This window comes from Rhea pennata, chromosome 17 (assembly GCF_028389875.1).
Source record: "Rhea pennata isolate bPtePen1 chromosome 17, bPtePen1.pri, whole genome shotgun sequence".
In the NCBI taxonomy this organism is placed as follows: Eukaryota; Metazoa; Chordata; class Aves; order Rheiformes; family Rheidae; genus Rhea; species Rhea pennata.
The window spans coordinates 509527-536442 of NC_084679.1; the positions used below are offsets into that span (position 1 = coordinate 509527).

Here is a 26916-nt window from a genome sequence, read left to right on the forward strand (position 1 = left end):
CTGCTGCAGCACATGTTTGTGCTACAGGCTTCTGCTGGGTTGAGATTGTGTTTGGATTGCAGTTAAAGAGAAAATACAGCACAACTTGGTTGTCATTTCTCTAAGAAGATGAATCAGAGCAGATTTCAGCATGAGCTGTATTGGCCTGCTGCAGACCTTTGGTATGTCCTAAAGTTGAGGATCCCTGGTGCAACCTATGCAGCTTGTCTCACGTCTCCTGCACTGACTAAGGTAAAGCTAATGTAAGTGCACCTCTCTACGCTCTTGCCATGCCACTAGTGGTGGCGTGCATATCACTGGCAAGTCCTTTACAGTCTCCAAATAAATAGCGTAAGTCTTGACCATACACTCAAAGTGCAGCTGTGCAGCTCGTCTGAACACCTTGCAGTCACTGAAACATGAGAATGGCTAGTTGGGCTCTAGCAGCACCTGTGTGTGTGTGTGTGTGTGTGTGTGTGCTGGTGATAGTGAGAGGGTAGCATCTTTGGCCAGAACCGTTAGCCCTAGGTCAAACTAAGATCTGTTTCATTTGTGTGCAGAGAAGGACATACAGCCTGTTAGGCTGTGGCTGTGATAGAAGAACCATTTGATGAAATGTTGCAGCCTGAGTTAACTGGAAGTTGTGCTGATGTCACCTCAGCCCTCTAGAAACAAAGTCCAAAATCACTCAAGATTAAATATACAGGACAGGACTCACTTGTGACAACACAGCTGAGTACTGTTAACTAAAGTTATCTCCAATCAAACAGGGAAGAAATAGCATATTTTAAGGGGAGAGACGGGACAGAAAACCAGCTGCAATAATCATTGAAAGTCCAGAGAGAAGGTAAAACTGTAATGAATTTCTGAATTTTCATATAAAAGATAATATACATGTGAGTAGGCTGCAGCAAGGTTGCAAGGCAAGGCTTCACTTAAAGGATTTAGTTCAACTCAGTGAACTATACTAAAGTTTAACTTGACGCCAAACTTAAAACCTGCTTCGTATGATCACCTCCCATGAAAAATAGGTGGTAAATTTAAACTCTAGACAGTCTGTTATCAGATCAATGTAAGACCTTATTACATCTCAGGAGTAGCACTTACAAGGCCGTTCTTTTTAAGAACCTAAGGATGCCAGAGAAGCAGTCCCCTTCAAACCAGACAAGTTCCTTTTCAAATTCATAGGCCTACTTCCTTAATACTAGACTTCAAGGTGTGGCTAAATATGCAATCTGACTATGTCTTTGCTGCAGAAAACCTGCCAGGTTGTTGCAAGGACAGCAGCATGTATTGGTTCTCATGTAAAAAGAGTTTTGGCTCATGAGTATTTTTGCCTCGCTGCAGAGGCAGAAGGAAGGCTGAAATTTCCCTCAGCTACCTTGTGGTAAAAGCTGTGTGGGGGTTTACAAGATAGCTATGCATGTTTGCTGTTTCGCAGTGGAAATTACCTATTTTTAATAATGAAGATGGAGACTATTAATGTCCATGTTATATGTTTGAAGTAAATACTCTGTCTTTAATACTGGCTAACCTGATCTTGTGAAAGCCATCAGGCAGTTCATGTGATGTATGTTGCTGCCACATCATGAGCTCTGATTCAGACAAGGATAATGCAGCTGATGAGCTATGCCAAGGTCAGAGGGAAGACAGCCAAAAAGTACCTTTGGGAAGCTTTTGATGACCATAACAGCTACTGCTGCTGTGCCCCTCTTCCTCTTGTCTCTGCTGCCTCGGCAGGTATGCATAGTTGTCTCGTGTCACAAAACCCTGCGTGTGCTGTTACTTGCCTCTGCATGGCTGAGAGCCAAGTTTGAGCTAACTGCTGGAGATCTCTGCCAGGATGGGCTGGAATGGCCCTTTCTGATGACCATTAGTCCTGCGTTCCTTTCATATCGTTCAATTTGAAACACTACTACTTGAGAGAGGGCTTTGAAGCTGTGAGGACTGATTAGTAGGAATTAAAAGAGAAAGGAAGGCTGCAGAGCAATGTGTTTCTTATTGAGCAGTGGCGGCCCTCCTGTGGGATGCTGTGTTTGAACCGCACGTGCGCTGCACTTGAATTCTTGCCTCCCAGTGGCTGCTGATACCACAGAGACTCCGCAGTGTAATAGCTCCCTCTTGCTTGGGCCGTCAGACGCCTTCTATTACAGCCCTGCATTTAAAAATAGCAGGGCAATGAGGCAAAATCATACACCAGCTGTAACGAAATCAGTACTTGTTTAGAAGTATGTTGCCAGCACTGAGCTCTTAGGAAGCTGAGTGTTGCCAGCCAGCCCTTGGGTGCTGGCAGCGCGTGCGTGTTCACTGGCCAGCATGCTCACAGCTGAACCAGGCCTTGCCTTAAAAAGGCAGCATCCCTCTTCACTAGGTATGGAGAAACGAAAGGATTTTGGTTAGGAAGAAAGGATCATGCCTCACTGTGGGTTGGAGAGGAGACATAGCTGAGCAACTCCCAGGTCTATTTCCTACTGCCCCTTTTCCCAGGAAGGAGAACAAGGAGGATGGGACCAACAAACTGTAAGGTGCCAGACCTGCTCTGTGCAAGGAAGGTGTCTTGTCCCTATGTTAACTCAGGATGCCCAACAACTTGTATATAATCACTCTCAGTCAGATTTTGAAGGATTTCTCCCACCTCTCCTCTAGAAGCAGCTGTTTTTGGAAGGAAAAGTTACAGAACTGGCTAAGGTTCAATGTCCTCTTGTTTCTGTGTTACCACAGCGAGTGGCAGCTGCACTCAGGTATCTTCATCAACGTCTCTGGTCTCAGAGTTCATCTGCAGCAGATGAATGTGTTTGGTGACCAGACTGATGATGCAGTCTCATGTCAGGAAGTGGTTTCTTGGGTCTATTGCTGTGCTGAGAAAAACACAAACTGACATTCAGCCACAGCAGGCCTTGCTCACTCTAATCCTGCTTAATACCAAATGCTCACATTAGGGAAATGCCTAACTATATTGTTACATAATGTTGCTTTCATTTGAAATAAAGCCCATCAAGAACAAAAGGAGCATCTAACATCATACTGCATCTTTCTTTTGAGCATGGCTTATGTATGCAGTAGATGTCTACATTTTAAGCTGGAAGGATCTGTCAGGTTTGGACACAGGACTTCGAGCTACATGCAGAATGAAACACAAGCTCTCAAATTTAGAAGTAGCATTTTGCCAAGGTTTTGTTGCAGCTAAGCAAACAGCATGATAGCGTCTTTCTTCCAGGAGGCTTGCTCTCTCCTTTGTGTTGTTGCGTGATTGTGCTGGGCATAAATCTTTTCAGAAGGATGGCAAGCACAATGAACAGCACCAGAAAACAAATACACTGTCACTTGGCAGGCGTTGATTTTTACTGAGCTACAAAGTTCTGGGGAAAAAAAGACTCCTTTCTGACAAGAGCCTCCAGTCATGCAGTTCATGCATATTACTGCAGGAAATCTTGACCTGTTGTCTCTATGGTTTCTGTGTCATGCACCGAAAGTCCCAAGTAAGTGAGGAGGAATTGTGAGGTACTCTAATGGTTTGCTTATTTTGCAGTACTTGGGCCTTTGTACAACAGTTCTGCAGACTGTCCTGTTTGCAATGATTTGAGCTTTATTCCTTTTACAATATGGTTTGCCCTGAAAACTCTGTTGATTACAAACAGAAGGAAGTTTTTTATTTTATTCTTTTAGCTTTTTTCCCCCTTAATGTGAAGTTTCCCAGCTTTGATTTGCAAATTATCGAGAGTTGAACTCTGGATGATAGAAGAGGATTTTCTAGGGAAATTCAGCTGCTTTCTAAGACACAGATCATATTTGTTACCACAACACAAGTTTAAAATAATCATTTTTAACAGTAAAGTTAAGCAGAGAGGTATTCTGGCAGCCTGTGGTCTACTAGCAAGGAGCAACTTAAGTGTAGTGGAGGCTGATATAACTTTTAAGAACTCCAGTAGTTATCTCTTCAGAGAGCATTCGTATTGCATACAAGACTTGCAGTGAGCTGTTTGCTTTGTAGTCTGCCTCAAAACAGCATAAAACAGTGAGTAATTGCTTGCAAAACTTTGGATTCCTTCTCCAATATGAAAATGTGTTAATACGCAAGGCTGCAGTTGTACAGCAGAATTCCAGTAGGTATTTGTTGCCCTGAAGGAATTTATTTCCATATAATCCTTTCTGTTCATCTTTTTCTGTCAGAGCCTTTCAGATTAAATACTTGCATTCCATGAGAGGAGTTTATAAAATACTCCTACAGTTAATGTTAGAATATCTAAAAAGCTTGAGTAATTTAGTTGGACTTGCAGGTTTACTTTTAACTAACACATTGTTTGAGAGAGTGTACTGTTCCCAAATAGACTGAAAAATCAAAGCAAGAAGCTGCCTTTTTTGCATTTGGGGTTCATGTATATCTTGTGCAAATTGTCATTAGACTCAGGAGTATAAACTGTGTTCATTTAGAGCCTATTTTACTTGCTTGCTTTATTGCTGTTCACTAGGAAATAATTTGTAACATAACTTGTAAGGAGAGAGTGGTTATTATACACAGGTAGATACCATACTTTCTTTCCTCATTCTTAGTGGAAAGCATGTTAACAGCAGATTATGTATTTGAAAATCGCTTGGCAGCGCTTGCCAGAGGGACATCCTAACTGAGAAGAAGGCAAGCCTCTAGAGCAGCTGGACCTATTCTGCAGATGAAGAACAAGTCTGGTGCTGGCAGTTGGGTACCATGCAAATGGCTTTATGTAGTCAGGGCAATCGAAAAAGCACCCTTCCTGTGAAACAAATATTTTGTGGAGAAGTTCTCCAAGAGATTGACTGAAGTAATGCTTTGGAGAAACCCATGGCTTCCTCAGGGCTGTTTCTTTACATTCGAGTGACTGGGACTTTATACATGAGAGGCTGATACAAAGACACTTTTGAGGTGAATGGGAAGAGAGCTAAAAAGCAAAAGCAAATTGGATCAGGAACATAGTATTTCAGATGATCCGTTACTATAATCCTGATGCAGTGTGTTAGAAAAGAAAAAGGAAAAAAAAAAAAGAAAGAAACTTGTGTAGTGGCTCACAACTTATATAAAAATCCCTAAGAAGCAAAGTCAGTAGCTGGGATAAATAAACCTGTGTGCCAGATATAGGCGACTGCAGGGGAATGTTTGCTGTTCATGAGAATAAAGGCTGCATGCTTTTTATGCACAAAGAATATTGCCACAGAGCTGCCCACATGAGTGACCTTTGCTGGTGTCAGATGGTTGTCATGATGGAAGGGTGTCAGGCATAGCTGGCTGTTGTATGCAACAAGGATAATGTTAAGCATCTCTGAAGGAGCAGCATTGGTGAAATACGATTGCTGTAACAGGTGTAGTCTATGTCTGGACTCAGTTGGGAATCTGCAAATTCTGCAACTGTCTGAACATTTTTGTGTGCAGTTCAGCCCACTGATAGTTATTTAGGTTTGCAGTTCTGGTAGCTTTCCCCAGTCCCCTTTAAAGCAATGTCTGAGCCAGCAATGAAGCTCAGCATAAAGCTTCCTGTATTTTCTAAACTACAGCTACTTATTGTGAGGCTATGCAAGTCAAAGATCAAATTTCACTTTCTTATTTCCAGGAGAATATGCAGAAGGAAAGACAGATCATTCTCTTCTACTGGAATTTGTAAATCCTGTAAAGCCAAAGTTTTCTGCCCCTTCCTGAAGGGAAGGGAAATGCTTTCCAGGTGTCTTTCCTGCTATGCTTTGTCTGCATGGGCAGCATCTTTAACAAATAGCAAAGCTCTCAGTATTTGGCCTTTCGTCTGAACCCCTTGTGTATATTATGGTACAAAGCATGAGAATATTTTATTCATGTTTCTTGCCAATCATTTAGAAGTAGGTATTCTGCTGAGTTAGCTAAGGGGAAAAACTGGAACGTAGAGTTAGAAGTGGCACAGCTCTCTTCTAGGAGAGAGCGTCTTCACTCTCAGTAAAACCTGGCCTGTGGAACTCTTCCGTGTGCTTTGAACTTTGCTTGCCATGGTCATGGCTGCTCTAGATTAGGATGCACATGCAAACACTGGGATGCTGTCTGCACCTTAGACCAGCCACCTACAGCATGCCACGCTAAACTGGAGGCAAATATGTCAAGCTGACATCACTTCTGTCTTGTGCACAAGCAAGGTCTGTTTGTCCCAGTTGAACTTCCTTCTGAATGACTGGCTTGAATGTTTGTCCTAAATGTGGAACATATCCATAGCTGCCTGACAGCATCCCTTCCTGGCTGAGGGTGCTTTTGATGCTTGAACTGTGCTGGTGGCTACAGGGCTCCTGCAAAGGTGAAATTACAACTGTGTTTACTGCCATTGTGGAGGTACCTGTGCTTCCTGTTGTGCTGCAGATTTGGCTGAAAGTGCACATCTGCACAGCCCCACCTCTCTGGAGAAACCATCACCAGGCATGTCTGTGCAGAGTGAGCTCATCAGAACATGTGCAGCTGGTTACTTGGGGACCAGGTTTTCCTCTTGGTGATGTTGGCAGGAGTCCAGAGTCTTTCCACAGCTGTGTAGGCACTCCCCAATTTTACACGCTCCAGCCTGGCACAGAGAAGTAGCAGGAGCTGAGGCCCAGTAGCAAGAACCACTTTTCCTCACTGTAGCCTCACTGCTTTACCTGTGCAGCCATGTCACAAGCAGTCTGCACCCTCCAGCACAACTGTGCTGTACTCTGTCCTTGCAGAGTCAGTGGGAGCCTTTTCCTGCTGCTGTTTCCTGCTGTTTCTCTGGTCTGGCACTGCAGTTCTCTCTGTAGGTGAGTTTATGTAGGTATAAGCTGCTTCCATTAGTAATTATTCAAGCCTGAACTAGAGTCCTGTAGCCCGTCTTTCTGGCATAGCTTGTGGAATGGACTGGTCTGTTTTCACCCCCTTCTACTTCCCAGTCACAGCCCTTTGTGTGAATGAAACATTAGTAGTCTGTATGGGGTTTTTTGATTTTTTTTTTTTTTTTTTTTTTTTTTAACCCTTGTTGATAGTTTTTATGGGAATGTGAGAAATGTGTGCAGTGAGGTAAAGACTCTTCTGGTTAGCTATCGTCTGCTTGCAGAACCTTGCTCATATCGAGTTCTGGTTTTTGTAACACGTTTGAAAAACAGAAAGCACACCCAGCAATTCTCCGTAGTGTCTTTGCAAAGTTTTTATACTGCATATGCAAAAAGACTGTGTATCTGTCTGTTCTTTCTGAGCACGATCTTAAGCACTATGAAGAAAACCCTTCTGTTTACCCTTTTGTTCATACATCATTAGTCATTTAGGTGCACAGCAATGGGCTGGGTGCTGCTTCTGTTTTATACAGAACTTAGCTCTGGGTGGATTCTGCATCAATTTTTGGCAGGGTTTTGGCTTGCCAGTCACGTGCCCTTGAACGGTGGGGCCCTAGGATACTGGGCCTTTTACCCTTTTACTTTTTGGCTTTGGAAGTTCTTCTCCTCTAGCTGCTAGATTCACTCATTGCTTTTTCCAGACTCATCATGTGCACTCTGAATTGTGCTGTCTTCTGGTCTCAAGCCTCTGCCTGGGAATTTGGAAGACCAGTAGTAAGGCAATGTCTAGAAGTCAGTTGTTAAAAATTTGCAGACTCTTTAAAAAACATCAACAAAAAAGTGGTGGTCTTGCACTGTATTCACGCGGCTTTGATCTACAGGAGAGAAACAGAGAAATGTTCCAAAATTGTATGTTCTAATCAGCTCAGATACCTCGAGCCTTTCCATATCTAGGTATCTAGAGTCAAATCTGTTTCAAGTTCATCTGATCAAAGGGCATTTGGCTCTTTTAGCCTGCTCCCAAGTTAGAAGCAGTGATGGGGCTGCTCTTGGTAGTGCAAGGAAGCAGAAGGTGGTAGGTATTCGAAGCAGGGACAGTATGAAGTTTGCAAAGCTGTGTGACACTCAGAGCTGGGCCAGGAGGTTGGAGGAACATAGGAGATGTGAACTATGATACATTCTTGGCTTGTACTTCTGCGTTCAAGAAAGGTTCATATCTTTGCATTCTTGGTAAGCCTCACAGATTTCTTGCACCTAAGCAACAAGACCCTAACAGTAGAGTTGTGCCAAACTGCAGCAAGGTGGACAATGACCTTTAGCTTTCAGCAGATAAAGGCAGTGCCTTTATCTAGGATCTTCCGCCTGCATTGGTCCATCCACAGTGGAGACAGGGCTTCAACATAATCCAATGCTGGTTAAGAGGGAGCAGGGCCAGGTATTCAAGTTAGCTGTCTAGCATTAATATAGATTCCTCACTGTTCCTAGGCTACCAATACTAATAGAAAGAAATGTGATCATGCATCTTTTAGCAATACTTAAAATTGAGAAATGCTATCTGTCATCAGCTGTATACTGCCAAGATAAGAGCTGCAATGTTGCTGGAAGGAAATCAGATGAACCAGTTAGAATCAGTAATGCATTGGAAGTTAATCTTAAAATTAGTTATATCATCAAACTGCTACTAAAAATAATACTTATGCACTCTAAAACTGGTTTCACGAAGATAATGTTTTCTATTTTGTTAGAAGGCTAATCTGAGTATTACTTTTATCATAGTCAACTGAAAGGCTGGGTAAAAATCTTTGGTGATAAAATCAAATTGGTTTGTAATGTCAGAACAACCACTTTAATAGTTTTTTGTGGTCGCGAAATCTCACTCTGTATTTCTAATAGCCATTACTATAAAATACAATATTCTTGATAAGTAGCAATCTGTCAGAGAAGACAATTTCAAATCTTGTGTAACTTTTAAACATTAAGTGCAGAACACACACTAATTCTGTGAGATAATGTTTAGGGATGCCTGAATTCATAGGACTTTCCCTTGATTCTTTACTTATGTAGGTGTTACTGTCCATGTATGCAGGTGGTGTACTGCCATGTTCTCAGACTTAAAAGTTAATGAAAGGCTGGACGTCTCCCATTTAATAAGAAAGTCAAGGGACAAAAAGAACAGCAGAAAGGAAAACAATTTCCTCTGTACAATGTGCATGATGGCAGTGTTAGAAACTCATTGACAACCTTGCTATGCTGAACTTTTGCAGACTAAAACTGGAGCAGAGAGGGATTAATCCAAAGCTTGTATTCTCTTCATTATCTTATTTCCTGATAATAATCAGGTCCTGAAGTTGTGAAATACTGGTCTGTCACCAGAGGAACTTGCAGGCTCTATCTGGCACCACCTGCCTGTAGCATCTTGGAGAACTCGGGTTTGAAGCCTTCCACTGGGCTCTGTGCGTTGGTTCATACACAGCTTACACTCAGATCTGTTTACTTGAGTTTGTCTCTTCTAGGAAGTTGTCTCGTTTAAATTAGCAGATCAAAATGGGAAGTATTCTACCCAGTATGGGTAATAGCATCTCTAGGTTTTTTCAGCAGGCAGTTGTTCTGCTTTCACTCTAGAAGAATTACAAACAAGTTGAAATATTGCTGTCGTTGCTATCAAGATACTTCATGACATATTTTTCCATTTTGGAATGTATTTGTTAGTTCTTACAAAACTCATATGCATAGGGAAAGTTTCTTGAAAACCTGCCAAGATGAGCCTCTCTTTACAGCCTAGCATTCTTATGATAGATGTGCCTGTAGCGGCCTCTCCCTTATAAGCATGATAAATGCTTGCCTCACAAGCACCAGGTTATGCTGCTTTCTGCTCCGTTATGTCCTCTCAGGTGTTTTAAAGCAGTCTCTTACAAGACATACTTTGTCTCCCTGTTTCCACTGGAGCCTGCAGTTGTTATCATCTGGTCACTTCTGCCCTCGTCGGCCTTGGCCTTGGTCGCAGGCAGAGATCTAAAAAGCAGATCCAGTCGTTAACTGCAGTTTGAGGGAGCCCATGGCAGTTTCTCTGCCCACAGCATTGCTGTCGACTCCACCATACAAAGAGGTGGCCTCTCCTTGAGGCTGCGACGTTTTTCAGGGAAAGGAAAAATCTGAAAATCTTATGACTGCAGTTATCTTGTTGTGTTTGCAAACAGTCTGGAAAATGAGAGAAGATTATAAATACCTCACAAATGAGGACTGGAAAGAGTCTTCAGGCTAAAGCAATTAGTCATGCATGAAAACCTTGACTAAGATGTCAGAAGCAGACTGTGGAGGCAAAAGAAGGGAGATCTTCAGTAAACAACAGAGCTCTGCAGAAGACAAGCAGAGACAGTACTTACTATGTTCCTCTGCTTTCCCATCTTCTGTCCTTTTCCCCTTTCCATGGTGAAACCACTACTTCAAAAAAATTACAGTTGTCTGCCAGAGTAAAGCAGGTTATCTACTGCCTGTAGCAATGTGAAATGAGAAATACAAGGGTATGCCTTGCTCCCTGTAGCTTTATCACATATGACTTAAGTTCCAGAGAAAAATAAGAGGCAGGGAAGGGCTTTGTTAATCACTTACGTACGTTAGTAATTAATACAGCCACTATTAATACAATGAATGATAAGTTTAGAGTGCAACCTCTGCTACTGTTTTAAATGGGAATTGGCTTTCACTTTTTAAGCTTTTTCAGAGGTGGAGATTGGAAACTCTTAAGCTCTTTTGTTAAGAAAATAAAATGTCTGTGTTTGTTTACTGATGCCACAAAACCCTCCAGAGAGTATAACCTCTCCACATAAGTGCTTTGCATACGTACTGCAGAGATGGTCACTTTGCATGAGTGTCCTCCTGTTTTCATGGCATAAAAAAAGCCCAATATCTTATGGAAAAGGGAAAGCTGCACGGAGTGGGTGACTGTGCTTCATCGATACAAATAATTTTTTTTTTTTTTTAGTTTGTTTTTCCTTTATGCCTTCTGTCTTTCTCTGGGGTCTTTTAAGGGACCTTTTGAGTACCTGGAGGTACCTTCTAGAAATTGAAACAAGCTGTTTTTTGATTCAGCCTCTGTATGAGAAACAGCTTTCCAAATCCCATGTCACGTTACACAGAATTTACGAACAACAGTGTGGTTGATTAGGCTGCTAACTCTTGAACAAAAGACTTCTCCTAACTGCTCTTTGAAGAGAGTTGAGAGGCTAGGCCCAGTTCCTCGGAACTCAATGGAAAATTATCCACAGAAACTAGTAAAGATATCCAACCCCTTGCAGTTTGTGGACTCAATACTTGGAAAAAAGGATCACCTTTTCTTTGAAAGTTTTTGTCTGATCCAGCCCTTGCATGAAGCCTCACAGAGCATTCTTACTTGTTTGAAGCCAGTTCTGATGTATTTTCATTATTAATGGGAAAGAAAGCAGCCTAAGCAGGGACTAGACTGCTGAGAGTCACTTGTTACCCAGGGATAATCTATGGATTTAGCCCTCAGTGTTGCAGGAATGGGTGTGTTCCAGGTATGCAACTGCCTGAAGTTTCCCACCTGGCACCTGAAGTAATGGAAGGGTCCAGAAGGCATTCCAGGGATGGGCCCAAAGGCTGAACAGAAGCAGACAGGGACTCAAGATATCCCAGCACATGTGCCCAATTGTTGCTGTGCTGCCAGTCAGTGTGGCTTGTTTGCATTATGTCTGCCCTTCATCAAAGGCAGTATTATCATCTTTTATGAGTGCATAGAACAAAGAGTCTCCTTTCTTCACCAGGAAACTGCAACTAGTACTTTCACAGCTCTTTGAGGAGATACTTGTGTATTTGAGTCCGTAATTTCTAGAATCACTGCTGATTCTTTACTAGACCTTGACTGTGATCTGATTTATAAAACTGAAGCTTCAGTGTGGTTGCTTGCTAGGAGGACACAGCTGAGCAAACCAGGTTAGCAAAAGTGTGCTGCAGAGTGAGGGGTGCTGCTCTGTGAGGAAGCCAATACAGAGCTAGGCAAGAGTTGGGCAGGTAAGTTCTCCAGATTTCATAATAGGACAGCAGCTTTATCTTTCCCCCTAGGACTTTAAGTTGCCCTTAAAGTCCCAAATTCTTCAGGTCTTGTGATTTTGGCCTAATGAAAACTTAGGAGAGATTTTGCTTGGTCTGCAGAATGATTATATATCTTCCTGGCCATTTTTTTTCAGCATCCTTCAATTCACTAAAGTTCAGTCTTTGTCTGGCACAGATGTTTGGCTCCATTGTGTGTACAAAGTTAACAGGGCTGTTCTTTCCCAGTTCTTGTTGTTCCCATGTATACTTCTATTTCAAACAGCTGGTCTTCGAGAAGGCTCTAATTAATCACTGGAACATCTGACCTGAGATGTAGGTGCAAGTTACTTAACACTCTCCATAAAAGTGCAGTGTTAGCCTTTGCCTTGTTAGTTTCAGCCTCTTGTTGCATGCAGATGATGGTCTCACCTTGTTAGGGATCTGGGAGTGAACTCCCATGTACACTAAATCCTCTTTCATCCTTTGTGAAAGTCGTTCTCATTCTAACTCAGATTCTTTGCAAGGAAAACTTGAGTATCAGCTATTAGGAAAACACCATGTGAGTTCTGCGGAAGGTTCTGGATCTTTCAGGGCACTGATGTTGCATTAAATTTTAGAATGAAAAGATTTTCTAGGTGAGAGGATGAGTTCACTGATGTGCCCTCCATAGTGCTTGAGTGGCTTAAGTGTGGAGTAGCTGGGTTTGTATGAGAGGATGAATTCACTGCCTTTCTCTTTCTGTCTTTAACAACTCTTTTTAGAGAAACTCAGGTTGTATAGCTTCATACAGGTCCATCCAGTTCAAACTTGATGGGATTAAGCAGAATGAGAGGAAATCTGACTAGTGCAGTGCACTGAAAGCAATATGCTTTGTGTAGACTTGTGACTCAAAAGGGAAATGTAATACTTCCTGAGGATCTTTAAATGTCCCTACTTGACCTCCACAATACGTAGATTTTTAGCTGACAGAAATGCAGTCTTCTGGTTTTACTTACCTCCCACAGTATCTGGAAAACCTAGCACTCTGAGGACTAGGTGCTGATTATAATAAAAGAGATGAAGAGGAAATCTAGTGTAAGATCTGCAACTCAGGGAGCAGCACTGTTTGGGTTTTCAGAAGGCTCACCTTAGCCAAGCAGTTCCCATACTGAGATTACTAGTAAAGAGGTGTCCAGCTTTGAGAGCAGGAATATCGTAAGATTGGCACAGGTCAGCATACTAGTGGGGAGCTGGAGCCTCTCTGGGTTCTGTGAGATCCCAGACTTCATGTGCTGGCTTGTTCGTCTATGCCTGGCTTTTTCCAGAGCACAAATCACTTTTCAATGTCACCATCTCAAGGAAGCTTGCGGTTTGAAATGAGCACTACTTTTTTGATACATCATCACTGAAAATGTCAAGTCAGCCATCCTCCCTGAAATGTTTGCCTGCAGGTCTCTTAGGCTATGTCCAGAAGGCTACCAAATTTTGGCTGCTTAAGAAAAAGGTATGTGAGCCCCAAGCAATTTTTAGGTTTTATGTTGAGGTCTGCTGTGTAGTGCTCCTGAGCTGGTGTACTTTATGTGACTTTTTCTCCTGGAGTCAGAATTCAGTGTTCCAGGGCCCTTCCCAAAAATCACGATTCCTGCTGGGAATCCAGCTGTCAGGCTGTATGGTGTTGCACAGGCTCAGGCAAAGAGTGTGAATGGCCTCTTCAGGATGAATGCCAAGATTTGTACTCTAAGAAATGGATATCAGTGTGGACTAGTTGCCACTTTTGCTTCCAGCTAAACTGATAAATTGATCAAGAATATTTTCATAGGGGTAACTATGTTTTGGTTTTACAACTTTTCTAGGCATAACTGAACACTTAGCTTCTAAATCATGATGGAGGAGATAGCTAAATAGATTTTTCTACTGGACTAGTACTATTTTGATCTCAAATGAGCAGCTGAAATTCAGTGTTCCTTTGTAGCCTTTGGTTTCAGGAAAAGGACAGACTGAATTGCCTTGCAGTCAAACTATGGCACTGTTAAGATCTACCTGTAACTTCTTGTGTGATTCTTCTGCCGTAAAGCAGGTAGAATAATGATTAGTGTTCTAAAGCATTGTCTTGCCTTTGTATAATTAAACAAAGGGAGGGCTAGAAAGGGATTGTCAGCGCAATTCACAGCAGCCTCTGTGATTAGCAGCTAGTCCTTCACATGTGCAAAGCTGTGGATTTAATCCATTAATCAACGGGGGACTGGAGCTGTCTCTTCCTGCTGTATTTTTGACATTGTTCTAATGTGTCATTAATTCCTGGTAGCAGGTTATTTCCTTTTACTCAGTAGTACTTACAAAGTTCCTCCCAGATGTTCAGATACTAGTGCTGTTGTTTCATGGCTCTGGTGTCTTTGGGATTTCCTTTTAATGCCAGTGTTTCCTGAGCTGCTGACTATGGAGTAGTTTATAAGCATTCACTGCTCTGCTGCAGCCTTTCAGGGTGACTTCAGGCAGATTGCTTGATCTCGCTGATACTCTCCATAACAAGACTGAAATGCTGTCCTCTGTGCAAAGATGCATGGAGGTTGAAGCGCTGAAGAGAGAGGGGCTCTGTGGCTGCACAGTATGTTAAATAACCCTCTGCGGTCACTCCATAGGAAAATCTGAACATTCAGATACTATTCAGGCAAGCTTGCTCTTTCTCCAGACACAATTCTGCTATGGGAAACCTGCTAGCAGAGCTTTTCTCTGCCCTGAGTTCCCAGCAGGTCGTGTCTCCTGTAGCCCGTTTGCATTGCTCTGAGCCGGCAGTTGTGTAGGGCTGCCTTGGAAGGAGAAAGATTTACTTGGAGGGTCTGGTGCAAGAGGAAGAATGTGCTTGGTCAATGGCAGCAAGCTCACTCAGCAGCACATTTTGTGTGTCTGAGAGCTTTCATCCAGGGATGAAGGAGGTACTAAGCCTGTATTTGGAGCAGCTGTAGTGGGAAGAGTTAAGGGGGCCTATAGTGCCTCTGTGCCCTGTGCCGTGTACTTCAGGTATTTTAATAATGGCTGCATAGCCCCAAAGCCACATTTTTGCAGATAAGGATTCTTAGATAGCTGCTGCCATAGTCAAGTGACTTGGTGAGAATCTGGCATGGCAGATGTGGGTCTTCACCTTTGCAGAAAAGCTGCCATAGAAATGCAAGATTGTCTCTTGTTTCGGTTCACAGCTTCCAATGCTAGGGCAGGGTATTCGCCCGGGCAGTTCACTTGCTGCTGGCTGGGTGCAGACTGTCTAAACATGTACCACGTTTTTGTCTCGTAGCACCTCTCACTGCATGGCTGCGCATGTCAGCGTTGCCAGTGGGGACCTGTGTTCGATGCCAAGACCAGCCGTCTGGTTTCAGCAGCGCTGCTCCTCCTCATTGCTGCTCAGTTTGCTGCAGTGCTTAGCCCTGCGGTTACAAGGAATGAAATACAGATTCTTAGAGAGCAAGACTCATTGAAAATAGAAGTTGCTCTATGAAAGACTGAGACCTTCTACATAGAAATAAATTGGATTTGACAGGGATATTGATTCCGGTGTAGTTTTCAGGAAATAATTACCTTAAAGCAATGCTGTTCCTTCTTTCTGCATACAGATAATACACAGGAGGAGACTATTGCCTCCTGCTTCCTTTCTTGTTTTCAAAAGCATGCCACACAAAGGGAAAGGCTGGATGTAGTATGCACATCTCAACCTGATACTTGTGGGAGGAGGGAAGGGCAGCTTTGAATGATGATGACATGTGCTGTATTTGGGTGTAAAATTTACATTAGTACATAAATCAATAGATCTCTAAGGCTGATTGTGAAATACTAGTGGATTCTGAGTAAATGATAAATGAGCTTAATAGAAATGAACCAGAAATAACCAAAAAACCTTTGTTCTCATGCAAGAGCAGGTATATGATTAAAAATACTGATTCTTGCATACTGGGGACTCTGTTTTGACTACAGGTGTTACAGATACATGCAGTGGATCATTTTGGATATGGTTCTGCCATGTCCTGTGAGACAGAGGACTACTGTCATGCTGTGACCAACCGGAATGTGGAGGGAAGCAGGGGGAGACACCTGGGAAGCCTGGAATGTGGTACTTTGCGCTGAACTGCTCCCATTTCACCCTGGGGTGGTTATTCTCTCTCTTTGCCCGAAGAGCAGTGATAAAGCAGAATGAAGCTGTGAAGGTTGAGCTAATGGCAGAAATGTTTTGCAGGTGTAATGGGGTCCTTAGTGTGATGCATTGCCAAGAGCCCCAGAAAGATTTGTGACCCTGCTGGCTTTGTGTCTACATTAGGTCAATTCACATCATTTTCTTCAGCTAGCTATGTTCACAGTATCTCTTCTAGCGTATATTTCAGTACCACTCTACGTCAGGACCCAAACCTGTCTTATCAGGAATGATATAAACTGGAGCCATGGAAAATGGCTAAGGCTTTGTGTCGCTACAGGCTGGTATTAGCTGCAAACAGAGGACACAACATGTTCACATCTCTGTGCTTATAAACTCGGAAGATTAAATTCATCAGTATGAAAGGCTACAGTCCAGAAAGAGTGATAAGTCTTCAGACTTCAGCATAAACACCATGCTGTACGCAAAGTCAGCCACTGCTGACCTACAGCCAAACTTGACCCCTGGGAGCACCTACTGTGTCTGACAAGACCATGAGCTTGGTAAGGCTTCCCATTGAGTGCTGCAGTCAGGCTCTTGAATTTCACAAACACCTGATCCACACCAGTTCTTTCCCCACCTGGGCAATAAGATCTGAGTCTCTGTGGTTAATCCCTGGTTGATGACTGCATGTGAGGATTAAGGCTACCTTACAGTGAGGTAACAGGCAGACTATCTCTACTTTTATCCGTATCAGGACGCAGGCTGTCCTACAGTGTCTTCTTTTAAGGAGGCTGTGCAATTAGTCAAAAAATTGTTTCTGTGTAACATAATTGGGAAGTCACTGTTCTCTGGCAAGGGTGAAATATCTGAGGAGCACTCTTCTCTCAGTCATCAGGTCCCTTTTAGTTGTCATTCTGTGATGTGCATCTGTTTGATATCAGACTCATCAACTGAAAAACCTAAGCTGGCTGATGTTCCCAGGTAGAAAAGAGCAGTTAGAAACTGTATTCAGAACTCCCTCCTGTGCCTTGGTTCTGTGGCAGCAGAATCCACTTTCTATTAGAGAAATTGTATAATTGTAGGTGTTAGCAACTCCTACTGTAAAATTTGTCAGATGTATAAAGCATTAATTTTTCTTTATTTCTTGATGCAAAACCCCAGTGGTACAAAGCTGTAGTCTCCCATCACCCTGCTACCAAGCAGGAGCTCTTACTAGCACAGCTGGAGTCTGTGGCTCATGTGCAATGTGGTGATGCTAGTACCAGTGCAGGTAGGAGTACCTCTCCCCACATGTGAGCCACTTAGAGTTCCTAGTGGACACTGTCATACAGATGATTTTTCTTAAGCACATAGTGATGAATTTATCTATCTTTCTGAGTCTATCACTAACCCCCTAAAGTGAGTCATTGGTATGCCCTAGCGGATCTAATCATCAAGTTGTTCCCAAACATCAAAGACCTTTAATGTCAAGCTCCACACTCTTTCCACTAATCACCCCTAAGAGCACATAGAGAGCCCTGATTTTTATCTTACTGGAGAAGAGATGTTTCAGGCAACCAGCCCATAGGAAGCTGAAAGTGCCATAGGCTCGTCTCATGCATACTCCAGAATGACTGAGAAGTGCCTCTTTGAGAGCACTCAGATCAGTTAACAGTTCAAACTGCTGCAGAATAATACATGTGGGAAACATTGATGTGAATGCCACAGAAAAAGGGTAGAGGTGGCCTTCTTGCATTTGTCAGGTTGTTTACATGACCAACAGCCATGCCTCTGGAAACAGTTGCATCTTTCTAATAAAGCTGGGCTATTTCCCATCACCCCTTTATCCCTTGTTTCCCATTTCTCTTTTGGTGTACTTCTATTTAAAATTCTCTCCTTTTCTTGTTGTTCTCCTGCATCCCAGTTTGGATTGGGCGCTGGTCATTCAGCAATGTAAGCCAAGTCTTTTTCTGTCATGCCCTGGGGCTATCTGCCAAGCTTATACTCTCCATTCTAGCTCTTTGCCTTGTGCCTGGAAATGCGGTTGGCAAAGGGATTATGAGACCTGGCTATAAACTGTTCCAACAGCACAAATTTCACTTAATGTGATCTGCTTCCCAGTCTAGGAGACCTAAAGATTTCTTCCCTTATACAGTATGAGTAGGCTCTGTATCTGACAGATTTCTCTTGTGCAGAGAAAGTCGAAGATCTATTGCTTTTCTTCTGTGCCTCTTTTCTGTAGGCATAGCTCATTAGCATCACCTGAGTCTCTGTCTACATGGCTCTTGGCCATGGCTCATCCTATTCAGCAATCTGCACACATGAACATCCACAGTTTTTTTTTCTGTAATGCCCTAAGAGAACAGTTCTTGCTGTATATGACTCCCAGTTTTCCAGAAAGGCACTTCCATCCTCTTTCTAGTTGTATCAGATGTGCTAGTGGTGATGGTGGCCCATCTTCCAGAAGTAACTGTGGTGGCTGAACCAAGTCTGTTTAAGGTTGTGTTGCACTGACTTGATTTTTTGCGTGAAATGTCCTACCAGTCTGTAGCAAGTATCTGAAGGGAGGGTGTCAAGGGGATGGGGACAAACTCTTTTCAGTTGTCCCATGCGAAAGGACAAGACGCAACGGGCAAAAACTGAAGCACAGGAAGTTCTGCCTGAGCGTGAGGAGGAATTTCTTCACTGTGAGAGTGACAGAGCAGTGGAACAGGTTGCCCAGAGAGGTTGTGGAGTCTCCTTCTCTGGAGAGATTCAAGGCCCACCTGTATACAATCCTGTCTAACATGCTCTAGGTGACCCTAAGTTGGACTAGATGATCTGCAGAGGTCCCTTCCAACCTTACTGATTCTGTGATATAGGACAAAATGTCCTACCAGTCTGTCCTACTGCTGAGGTTGAGTGAAGCCTCTTCCTGCACTACCAGTAGCTGCTGCCAGATGGATGCCTGGAAACAGGCTGGTCCTGCTGGGATGGCCAGTGCTGTCTGTAGAGTTGAGCGTGTCATCGCTGCTATGTCTGGGGCCATGGCGGTGTTGGGAGCATCTGCTTTCCTGGAGTGATGAGCTACTGCCCTTCTCAACCAACTGCCTGGTTTCCGTTCTCAGCAACTCCAAATCTCTTCCCAGAGGAACTGTTATCCTGTTGGGCTTTTGTTCAGCTAGTTGAATGCCAAAGCTTGTTAATGATCTAAAGCTTTCCAGCAGCAGGAGGAGTTATAGATGTTAGAAGTGGGGCAAGTGCAGCTCTGCGGCCATGTGGGCCCTGGGGCAGCATCAATGTGTTTCCATCCCGTGCTTGTGCAGGACACTGTAGCGGCCCCAAGCAATGCCACAGGCCATTCCTGACCGGAGCTGCAGCTCTGCCACTGCCTCACTCTTGTGGAGTCTCTCATGTTGCAAGAAGTTCATCTATAACATTGAGTGAAAAAAAAAATATGGTATTTTAAATTCTGGTAGTTCTTAACATTATAATTAAGCTGCTTGAAAGGATACCTCAGGGAAAACATGCAGCTTGGCTATATATCGAGCTGGCTGAGGTAGTGCTTCCTTATAACATCCATATCTTATGATCTATAAACTGTGTTTAATAGCTAATCCGTCACCTTAGGTTCTTGTATCAGAAAAGCTGGTTTTCCTATTAATCTGTTAATTAGTATCAACACAGCATGATGCAGATCCTCATCTGGCAAGATTATTCATGCTGCTTCGCACAAAAATAATTTATCACCTGTGCTATCTGCCTCTTGCTTTGGCCCACAGATCTTCCTGACTTAGCATTACTCCTCCTATTGTGATAAAATTTAAGTGAAAAATAATCTTTTTGAAGGCTTCTCTTACCATGGTTTTTGAAAGTCATGGAAAGCTCATTTCCGTGGGGAAGCTGTATCCACAGCCTGATAAGGTTCCAGATGAGTGATGCTGAGCCAGCTGTCCTTCCACAGATTTTTTTTTAATCTGCTTTCCATGTATGCCTAATCTCTAGCTAGTGTGGCTGGGAAGAGGTTAATCTTTTGTTTTGGAGAAGGGAATTAAATTCTGCATCTGTGTGACATACCCAGTCTGCAGGTGGGGATCAAGCAGAAATATGTAAGTTTATCAGGGCAAGGAGAGTGAGCAAGAGGCTCAGTTTTTGCCGCTCATTTTGCGTTCCCCTAGGATTAGGCTGGTATCTTTGTCTGTAGGACTGCACTGAAGCCTGTCTGTAGTGCCACGGCGTCTGTACTGGTGATGGCTGACCTATGGGCTGCTTCTACTGCAGCTGTTGCACTGACCAAGGGCAGGAGGAAGCTGAGACTGTCTCTTCGTTGGTGGCATGGAGTTAGGCCATCTTGAAGAGAGAGGACCAGTGTCCTGGGATACTGTATCACATTCTCAGGTGGGAGGGTGGACCAAGTCTGTCTTGAGCTCTGATGCTGGGATGAGGTGAGACTGATCTTCATGAAGTCACTAACCCTGCTGATCCTCTCTGGAGGTTTGGAGAAAATGGCTGTTCTGGAAATGGGTCACAGGTGCAGCTGGGTACTGAAGGAAATGCATATGCAGGGGCCATAGAGGATTTGGGGTCAGGCCTTAGAGCAAACAGCTGTGCTGAGAGAGGAGATCTACACTGGGCAGAGGAAAACATATCCCTGCACTGGGCTCCATGCCCTGCGTTCTGAATGTGTATGTTCTGCCTCTGCCAGGTGGAAAAAGAGCTTGTGTCCTAGCATGTGTAGCAGGCAAAAGAATTTGATTCTCAAATTATTTGTCTTGCTAAATATGGCTATTTCTGTATTTAAGATGTCTCTAGAGGACAAGACTAGCTATTTGAAGTACAGTTATCTTTGCTGCAGTCTTGAAGTTGTTTGGGGCTTAGTAACGAATGGTTTTGTGCTGCAAGGACCCTGATGCCAATTAGTAAGAATGGTGCTCTTGGTAGCACAGTGTGGTTGGCCAAGCAGAAGTGCATGGAGGTGTTGGTGAGCACACAGTGGCTTACTCGTGTTCCAGGATAAGCAATAGACGCATCTCATTCTCCGGACTGCAGAGTCCTTGGGGTGCAGAGTGCTCACGTTGCTCTGGTGTGCATTCTGCTGTTGTTCTTTGAGGGTGGTGTCTTTGGCACCTGCCTGCAAGGTCTGAGGAATCTGCCACGCTGACCTGAGCTCAGGGTATGGAAAGCAGAATGAGGCGAGCATTCCTTTGTAATGTTTTCTGTAGCTGAATATCGTTACTTGTCTTCTTTCTCAAGATCTGCTGTACATAGGACTTCCATTTGCTTTAACAAAACTGAATGTAGATGTTAGTGTATTTATGAGAGCTAACCTGCATTGTGGCTGACTGTGGGTGGAAGTGCTGCTCTTGACAGCTCAGGGTGACCATCCCTGCAGTGATTCCTGATGGGGTGCAGTTTTCTGCAGCCACCACTTTCTCTGTTTTCTCAGTGGCCCCTGTGTCTTTGCAGTGCCTTCCTTCCTCTCTAGCAGGTGTTCTCTCACACTGTATGCTTCAGAGAAAGAGGCAGTCTTCAGATATTCTTAGCCTGGTTCTCCCAAGTCAGCCCTGTCCCTGCTACCTCCGCTGAGCTGCCCTGAGGAGTGTGGAGAAACTACAGAGAGCATGTTTTCCAGCTGGTAGTTACAGTCTTTCTCCAGAGCGGCCTTTTGCAGCTGTGATTTCTGGGACTGGGCTGGGGCCATCTGACTTGTTTCTGTGAGGACTTGTATTTACTTTTTCTCTCTTACCCCCGCAGGCAGCGTCCTCAGCACTGAGCAGTTTGGGCCATGTGTACACAGCCATTGGGGACTACCCAAATGCACTGGCTAGCCACAAGCAGTGCGTCCTCCTCGCAAAGCAGTCCAAAGACGAACTCTCTGAGGCACGGGAGCTGGGCAACATGGGGGCAGTGTACATTGCAATGGGGGATTTTGAAAATGCCGTGCAATGCCATGAACAGCATCTTAAGATCGCCAAGGAGCTGGGGAACAAGCGGGAGGAAGCCCGAGCCTACAGCAACCTAGGCAGTGCTTACCACTACCGGAGGAACTTCGACAAAGCCATGTCCTACCATAACTATGTGCTGGAGTTGGCCCAGGAGCTGGCTGAGAAGGCTATTGAGATGCGAGCTTATGCTGGCTTGGGCCATGCAGCTAGATGTATGCAGGACCTGGAGAGGGCTAAGCAGTACCATGAAGAACAGTTGCACATTGCTGAGAGCCTGCAGGACCGAGCTGCTGAAGGCAGAGCCTCCTCCAATCTAGGTAAGGCCCTGATGCGGAGCAGAATTTGTTAGACAGAAAATGCAGTGATTATCTGAGCTGCTGCCAGGATCCAGGAGGCTTGCTATGTGCCAGCTTCTTGGTTACTCTGACTCTACTAGTCTGTCTTCATAAAATGAACAGACACTTGACAGATTGCGTACTAATGTAATGCATCACATATTCAATTACTAACCTGCTCAGAAAAGTATCAGGATGCACTAAGTTATGGCAGAAGGGCAATAAGAAGGTGGAGCTAATCAGGTGTCAGAAGGAAATGTAAGAATCCTTGCACTAGGGCAAGGAATGACATGGTTTATTACCTGGCTGTTTCTGGGGTCCTTGCCAGCTAGGCATGTCAGCATTCGCTGCCTTGTAACTTGGGAAACACATAGGTCAGGTCAAATCCTAACTAAACTTGTTTTCAGAAACTAAACTTGTTTATTAAAATAATAGAGTCTAAGAATCATATTTTTTTCTGAGGGGAGATACTGACATCCTGCTGGCAAGCTGGAAAGAACTGAATTGCATCAAAGTGGTGTCCTTTCCTGCCTTTCATAGTACTGGATGTGGAGGAGACCAAAGAAGTGTTTGCTTCTTGGCCTGTAGCATTTAGGACTCTGCACTGCTGACAGTCTGGCTGTGCTTAAGGATGTTTTCTGGCTATAAATCCTCTCAGCTGGGAGTGTGTAAGCTGTGGTGGGAGTGGCAGAACAGAGCTGTTGTTGGTATAGTGTGATATGTGTTTGCTGGCAGCCCCTGAATCTCAGCTCTTGCAGGCTGCTCCCACTGTAAATTAGCTTCTGTTTCTGCCTGGCAGCTGGCATTTGGTTCATTTGTAGATGCTAATTGTACTCTGATGTTATCAACAGCAGGTAATTGAAATAGGCTTGATGAATTACTTAATTTCTTTTAATAGCTGAGTCCTCAAGAGCTGAATGAAGAAGATAAGGTGAGCTGGAGAAAACAAAACAGTCCTAGCTTTATAATTAGTGTTTCGAATTTCCTCCTCCTTTACACAAATTATGGCAAACCTGTGAGGCAAAGTAGGTTTATGAGGCAAGAGCCCCTGTGGGGCACTGAGCGGCAGAGAGCACTGAGCATTGATAACGTTTCTGTTAGTGTGACAGAGCACCCAGCAGGCAAGAGTGCTGGGAGGATGAAGCTTTACATCTGTCTTTCCCTAACATTTATGTAAGGGCTTCAGCAAAGTACAACAGCAGATGCATCTAGCAGAGCACCGACTACATCTTACAGCATGCTGTCAGCATGGAGTGGCCCTGGTGAGGCGCGAGGACGTGACAACCCCGTGGTTTATAATGGGGACAGAGGGGTCCACCTGGAGGAATGGGACCTTGAGTTTTCTTGTCTGGAACCAGAGGGAGGTAGGGAGGTCCTTGGCCGCACTTGGGAATGCGCTGGCTTTGCAGCTCGTGGTCAGGACTGGAAGAGAACGGAATTTATCTTTGTGTTTTTATTTCCAGTGGAAGCTGACTGAGAGAGTGCGCAAAAGCTGTTGGGCTTGTTTAGCTGCTGGGAGGTGACGCGCTGGGCTGCCGTCACGCGGCTGCCTTTGGCTGTGAGCGGCTCGGTACAGTGGGAGGGGGCCTATGTTGAGCAGCATTGACAGGCCTCCAGTCTGGAAATGCTTTTGTTTGCCTGTTCTTTGGAGCACATCCTGCTTTTTGGAGAATTTCCCCCTGCTCCTGAGCAAATCCAGATCCCTGGAACTGCAGTCTTGGGAAGCAGGAGCTGTTGTTTGGTTTTGGTTTTGTTCCCCGCTCTGGTGTGGTGAGCAGTCCTGGGTTGTCTGCGTTGTCTCCTCCCATTGCTGAGAGGTCTTTGCCAATGGGCAGAGCACACCTCTTCTGCTGGAGGAAAGAGCTTAATTCAAGCTCTGTGGCATTTCTTCTAACTCCTCTACTTCGAATATACTCTGACCCTGTGCTACTGAGCATTATGGGGGGAAAAAAACTGGTACAGGAATACTGAGAAGGGTTTAGCAATTCTCTGCAAGTGCTGCTTTTCCCAGTAATTGCTTTGCCTTATCCCGGGAGGGAACAAGTGCCACTACAAAGGGAAGCAAGTTGCTTTTGTTCTTCAGCTTTCAGATGTAGTCACCTGTATTTTTAATTCTCTCAGTGTTTTTCTGGCTCAAAACTAGTGAGTCAAGTTGGGACTAGAGAGTTCATCTTGATATGATTATGAATCTCACAGCAGCTTTGGATTGAATGGTGCTTTCATTGTGTGATTCCAGAAATTTTTGCATAAAATTGTAAAGAGTTTTGGTGCAGCAGAGAATGTGTCTTTTTTATTGGATTTAAGCCTAAATCTAACTTTAAGTTGGTATGCTGACTCAGCCACTCTGCACTTCATATTAGAATAGTTTTCCTAGCTTCTGAGTGCAGGATCTCACGTTTCGGCTGCTATTTGGCTGTATTTTTATGTCCTTTGTGTCAGAGTTAAGTTACACTGAGAAAAGAGAACATGCAGTTCTCGTTGAGAAAGTCTATTACTGTTGTTTAAAATGCACTCAATACCAATTAAAAAGTCAAGTGTTAATTGTCTCTTTCATCTGGTCCACATGCAAAACAAGACTTCATCAAAATAACCATGCTGACAGGCAAAAGAAATATATCTAAATGTGTATTTCCAAGCCAGAATGTTAAGAGTTGGCCTCTTTGCTGAAACAACAGAAATTTTCTGTTTGCATTTCACTGATTTAGATGGAAAGCTCTCTTAAGTGTATTATCTAATGCTGCGCAAGACAGATGCAGAATATAACATAGCCCAGCTGCTGTGGTGCTCTGCAGGGAGATATAATATGCTCTGTGACTCAGTAAGCAGAAGGTAATGGACTGAGGGCAAGTCACAAGTTATCAAGCTCTTCACAACAAGGAGATCTGGAGTTTAACCAGAAGTCTCAGATTGTCAGCCTTTGCAAAGCAGATGGTGTTTCCGAATTCCAAGGCTCCATGCAGAGAGCTTTTCAGCCTCTGCAGCTCTCAAGAATTCTTACTGTGATGCAGAGAGGAGACTTGAGATTACTAGCAAAACACAGTTTAAAGTCTCTCTCTCAGTGCTTAGCATCCATTTGTAATTATGAGAGCATCTTCATGCACTCATTGCTCAAAAGTGTTGAACAGGCTGCCTGTATCACAGGAAAGGAGTGTATGCTTCAACTGCTCCCTGACACCTTGCTTATTTGCAAAGTAAAGGCAAACTTAGAAAATTTAGGCTAGTTTTCATTGATCATAATTACAAATCCCCAAATAACATATGTAACTAACTAGAAGTGAATAATGTATATCACATATGGGGGGAGGTTTTTTTGTCAAATATGCCCTGGCAGATGCTGAAGTTGTGACACCACCAAGCAGTGAAGGTGCCTGTCTGGGCAGCAGATGCTGGCTGTGGATGTATCGTGTCAGGGGGAGGGAGATGCCTGGTTAGGATGAAGGAATATTACCCTCAAGTAAGCGGAAGAAAATACTAATTTTTCTTAATCATCACAGCAAGCTCACTGGCTAAGGACAGTGATACAAAGGATGAAATTCTGGTTCTGTTTGAAGAAAGGTTTTTTTTTTCACTAAGAAAAGGTATTTTCAGGCATTTTTACTTCAAAACATTTAAAATTCTTTCGGATTATGTTAGTTTTGTTTATTTTTCAGCTCACCATGAAATGAAATAAAACACAAAAAGTCCATGTTTTGTTTTACCACATCAAGATTTAGAATGTGAAAACAGTTCACTGGTTTCAGATTTTTTGCAGAGATTTTTTTCATGCTAAAGCTGCCTTTCTCTTCTGCTGTAATCTCAGGCCTGGCTCCAGCTTAGGTACTACAAACACCTTGACCTCGAATCAGTCTGAAACATTCCCCCTCCCTTTCCCCATTCATTACCTGATTTGAAAAATCAGTGATTTACATAGGCAGAGCACAACTGGTATGACTTTTTTTGCTCATGTCTTAAACAGATTTATGGCTACCCAGTTCTAACTGTATTTATCATCATCATCAAGATGATTAAAGGAAAAGAATTTATGAATGAATGTCATTTACACCATTGGTGTTGCTTTATACTGTATAGGGCAATAAAAGCTCTCTGACCATTTTGTTTCCTGTCCATTTGGATTTGGTCTATTTACCATCTCCTCTGTGTGGTGTTCCAGGGTGCAGTTTGGTTGGCCAGCTGCTGGGCAGAAGACTACCCTTTACTTTGAAACCAGTGATCATAGCAGTAAGAATGGGTCAGCACACTGCTGGGCACACATTTCTGGATCCTTTTTCATCATGTGACCAGCACAGATGTATGCTGGAGCTGTGGCTCTAGCAAATTAATGCCATAGCAGGTTCCAGAGACAAGGAGATCACAGCTTTATTCTCTGTTATGCCACTTGCTTGGCTTTGTCCCGGGTGTTTCCTGGTAAATATTTGCTCAATATTTTTCTACATTCTTGGCAGTGACGAGGCTGACTAAAAGATTTAGAACTGTGAAGGCGTCATTTCTCATCCATCTGTGAACCTCAGTTTTGTCTGTCAGGGATGCACAGAGAGAGAATGTGTTTGGTAGGTGGTGTTTTGAGATATGAGTGAGAATTTTTCCCCTTCCTGGCTGCCCTTTGGAATCTCTACTGGTGACTGCTGAAAACGTACCAGGAAATGCTGTAGAGGATCTTCTACCAGTTTTTTGTTTTGTTTCTGTTTTGTTTTTTCTCCAAAAGCAACCTAGATTTCTCAGAAGAAATTCTGGGAATCTGCTTGAGTTGGCTTGTGAGAGACAGCAACCATTTCTGTGGATATGGTGTTCA

General features: G+C 43.6%; 1 protein-coding gene across 5 annotated transcripts in view; it reads left to right on the plus strand.

Annotated features, from left to right (window-relative positions):
* The window catches only part of TTC28 (tetratricopeptide repeat domain 28), a 225209-nt gene that overhangs the window by 145174 nt on the left and 53119 nt on the right, over positions 1–26916 (plus strand). For all 5 annotated transcript variants that reach the window (XR_009960137.1, XR_009960138.1, XM_062589806.1 and 2 more), the window contains one exon: positions 21602–22109. Coding sequence is in view for 3 of the 5 variants with exons in the window: in XM_062589806.1 (XP_062445790.1) it covers positions 21602–22109 (508 nt within the window). In the remaining 2 variants the exon portion in view is untranslated. The remainder of the gene's footprint in view (positions 1–21601; positions 22110–26916) is intronic.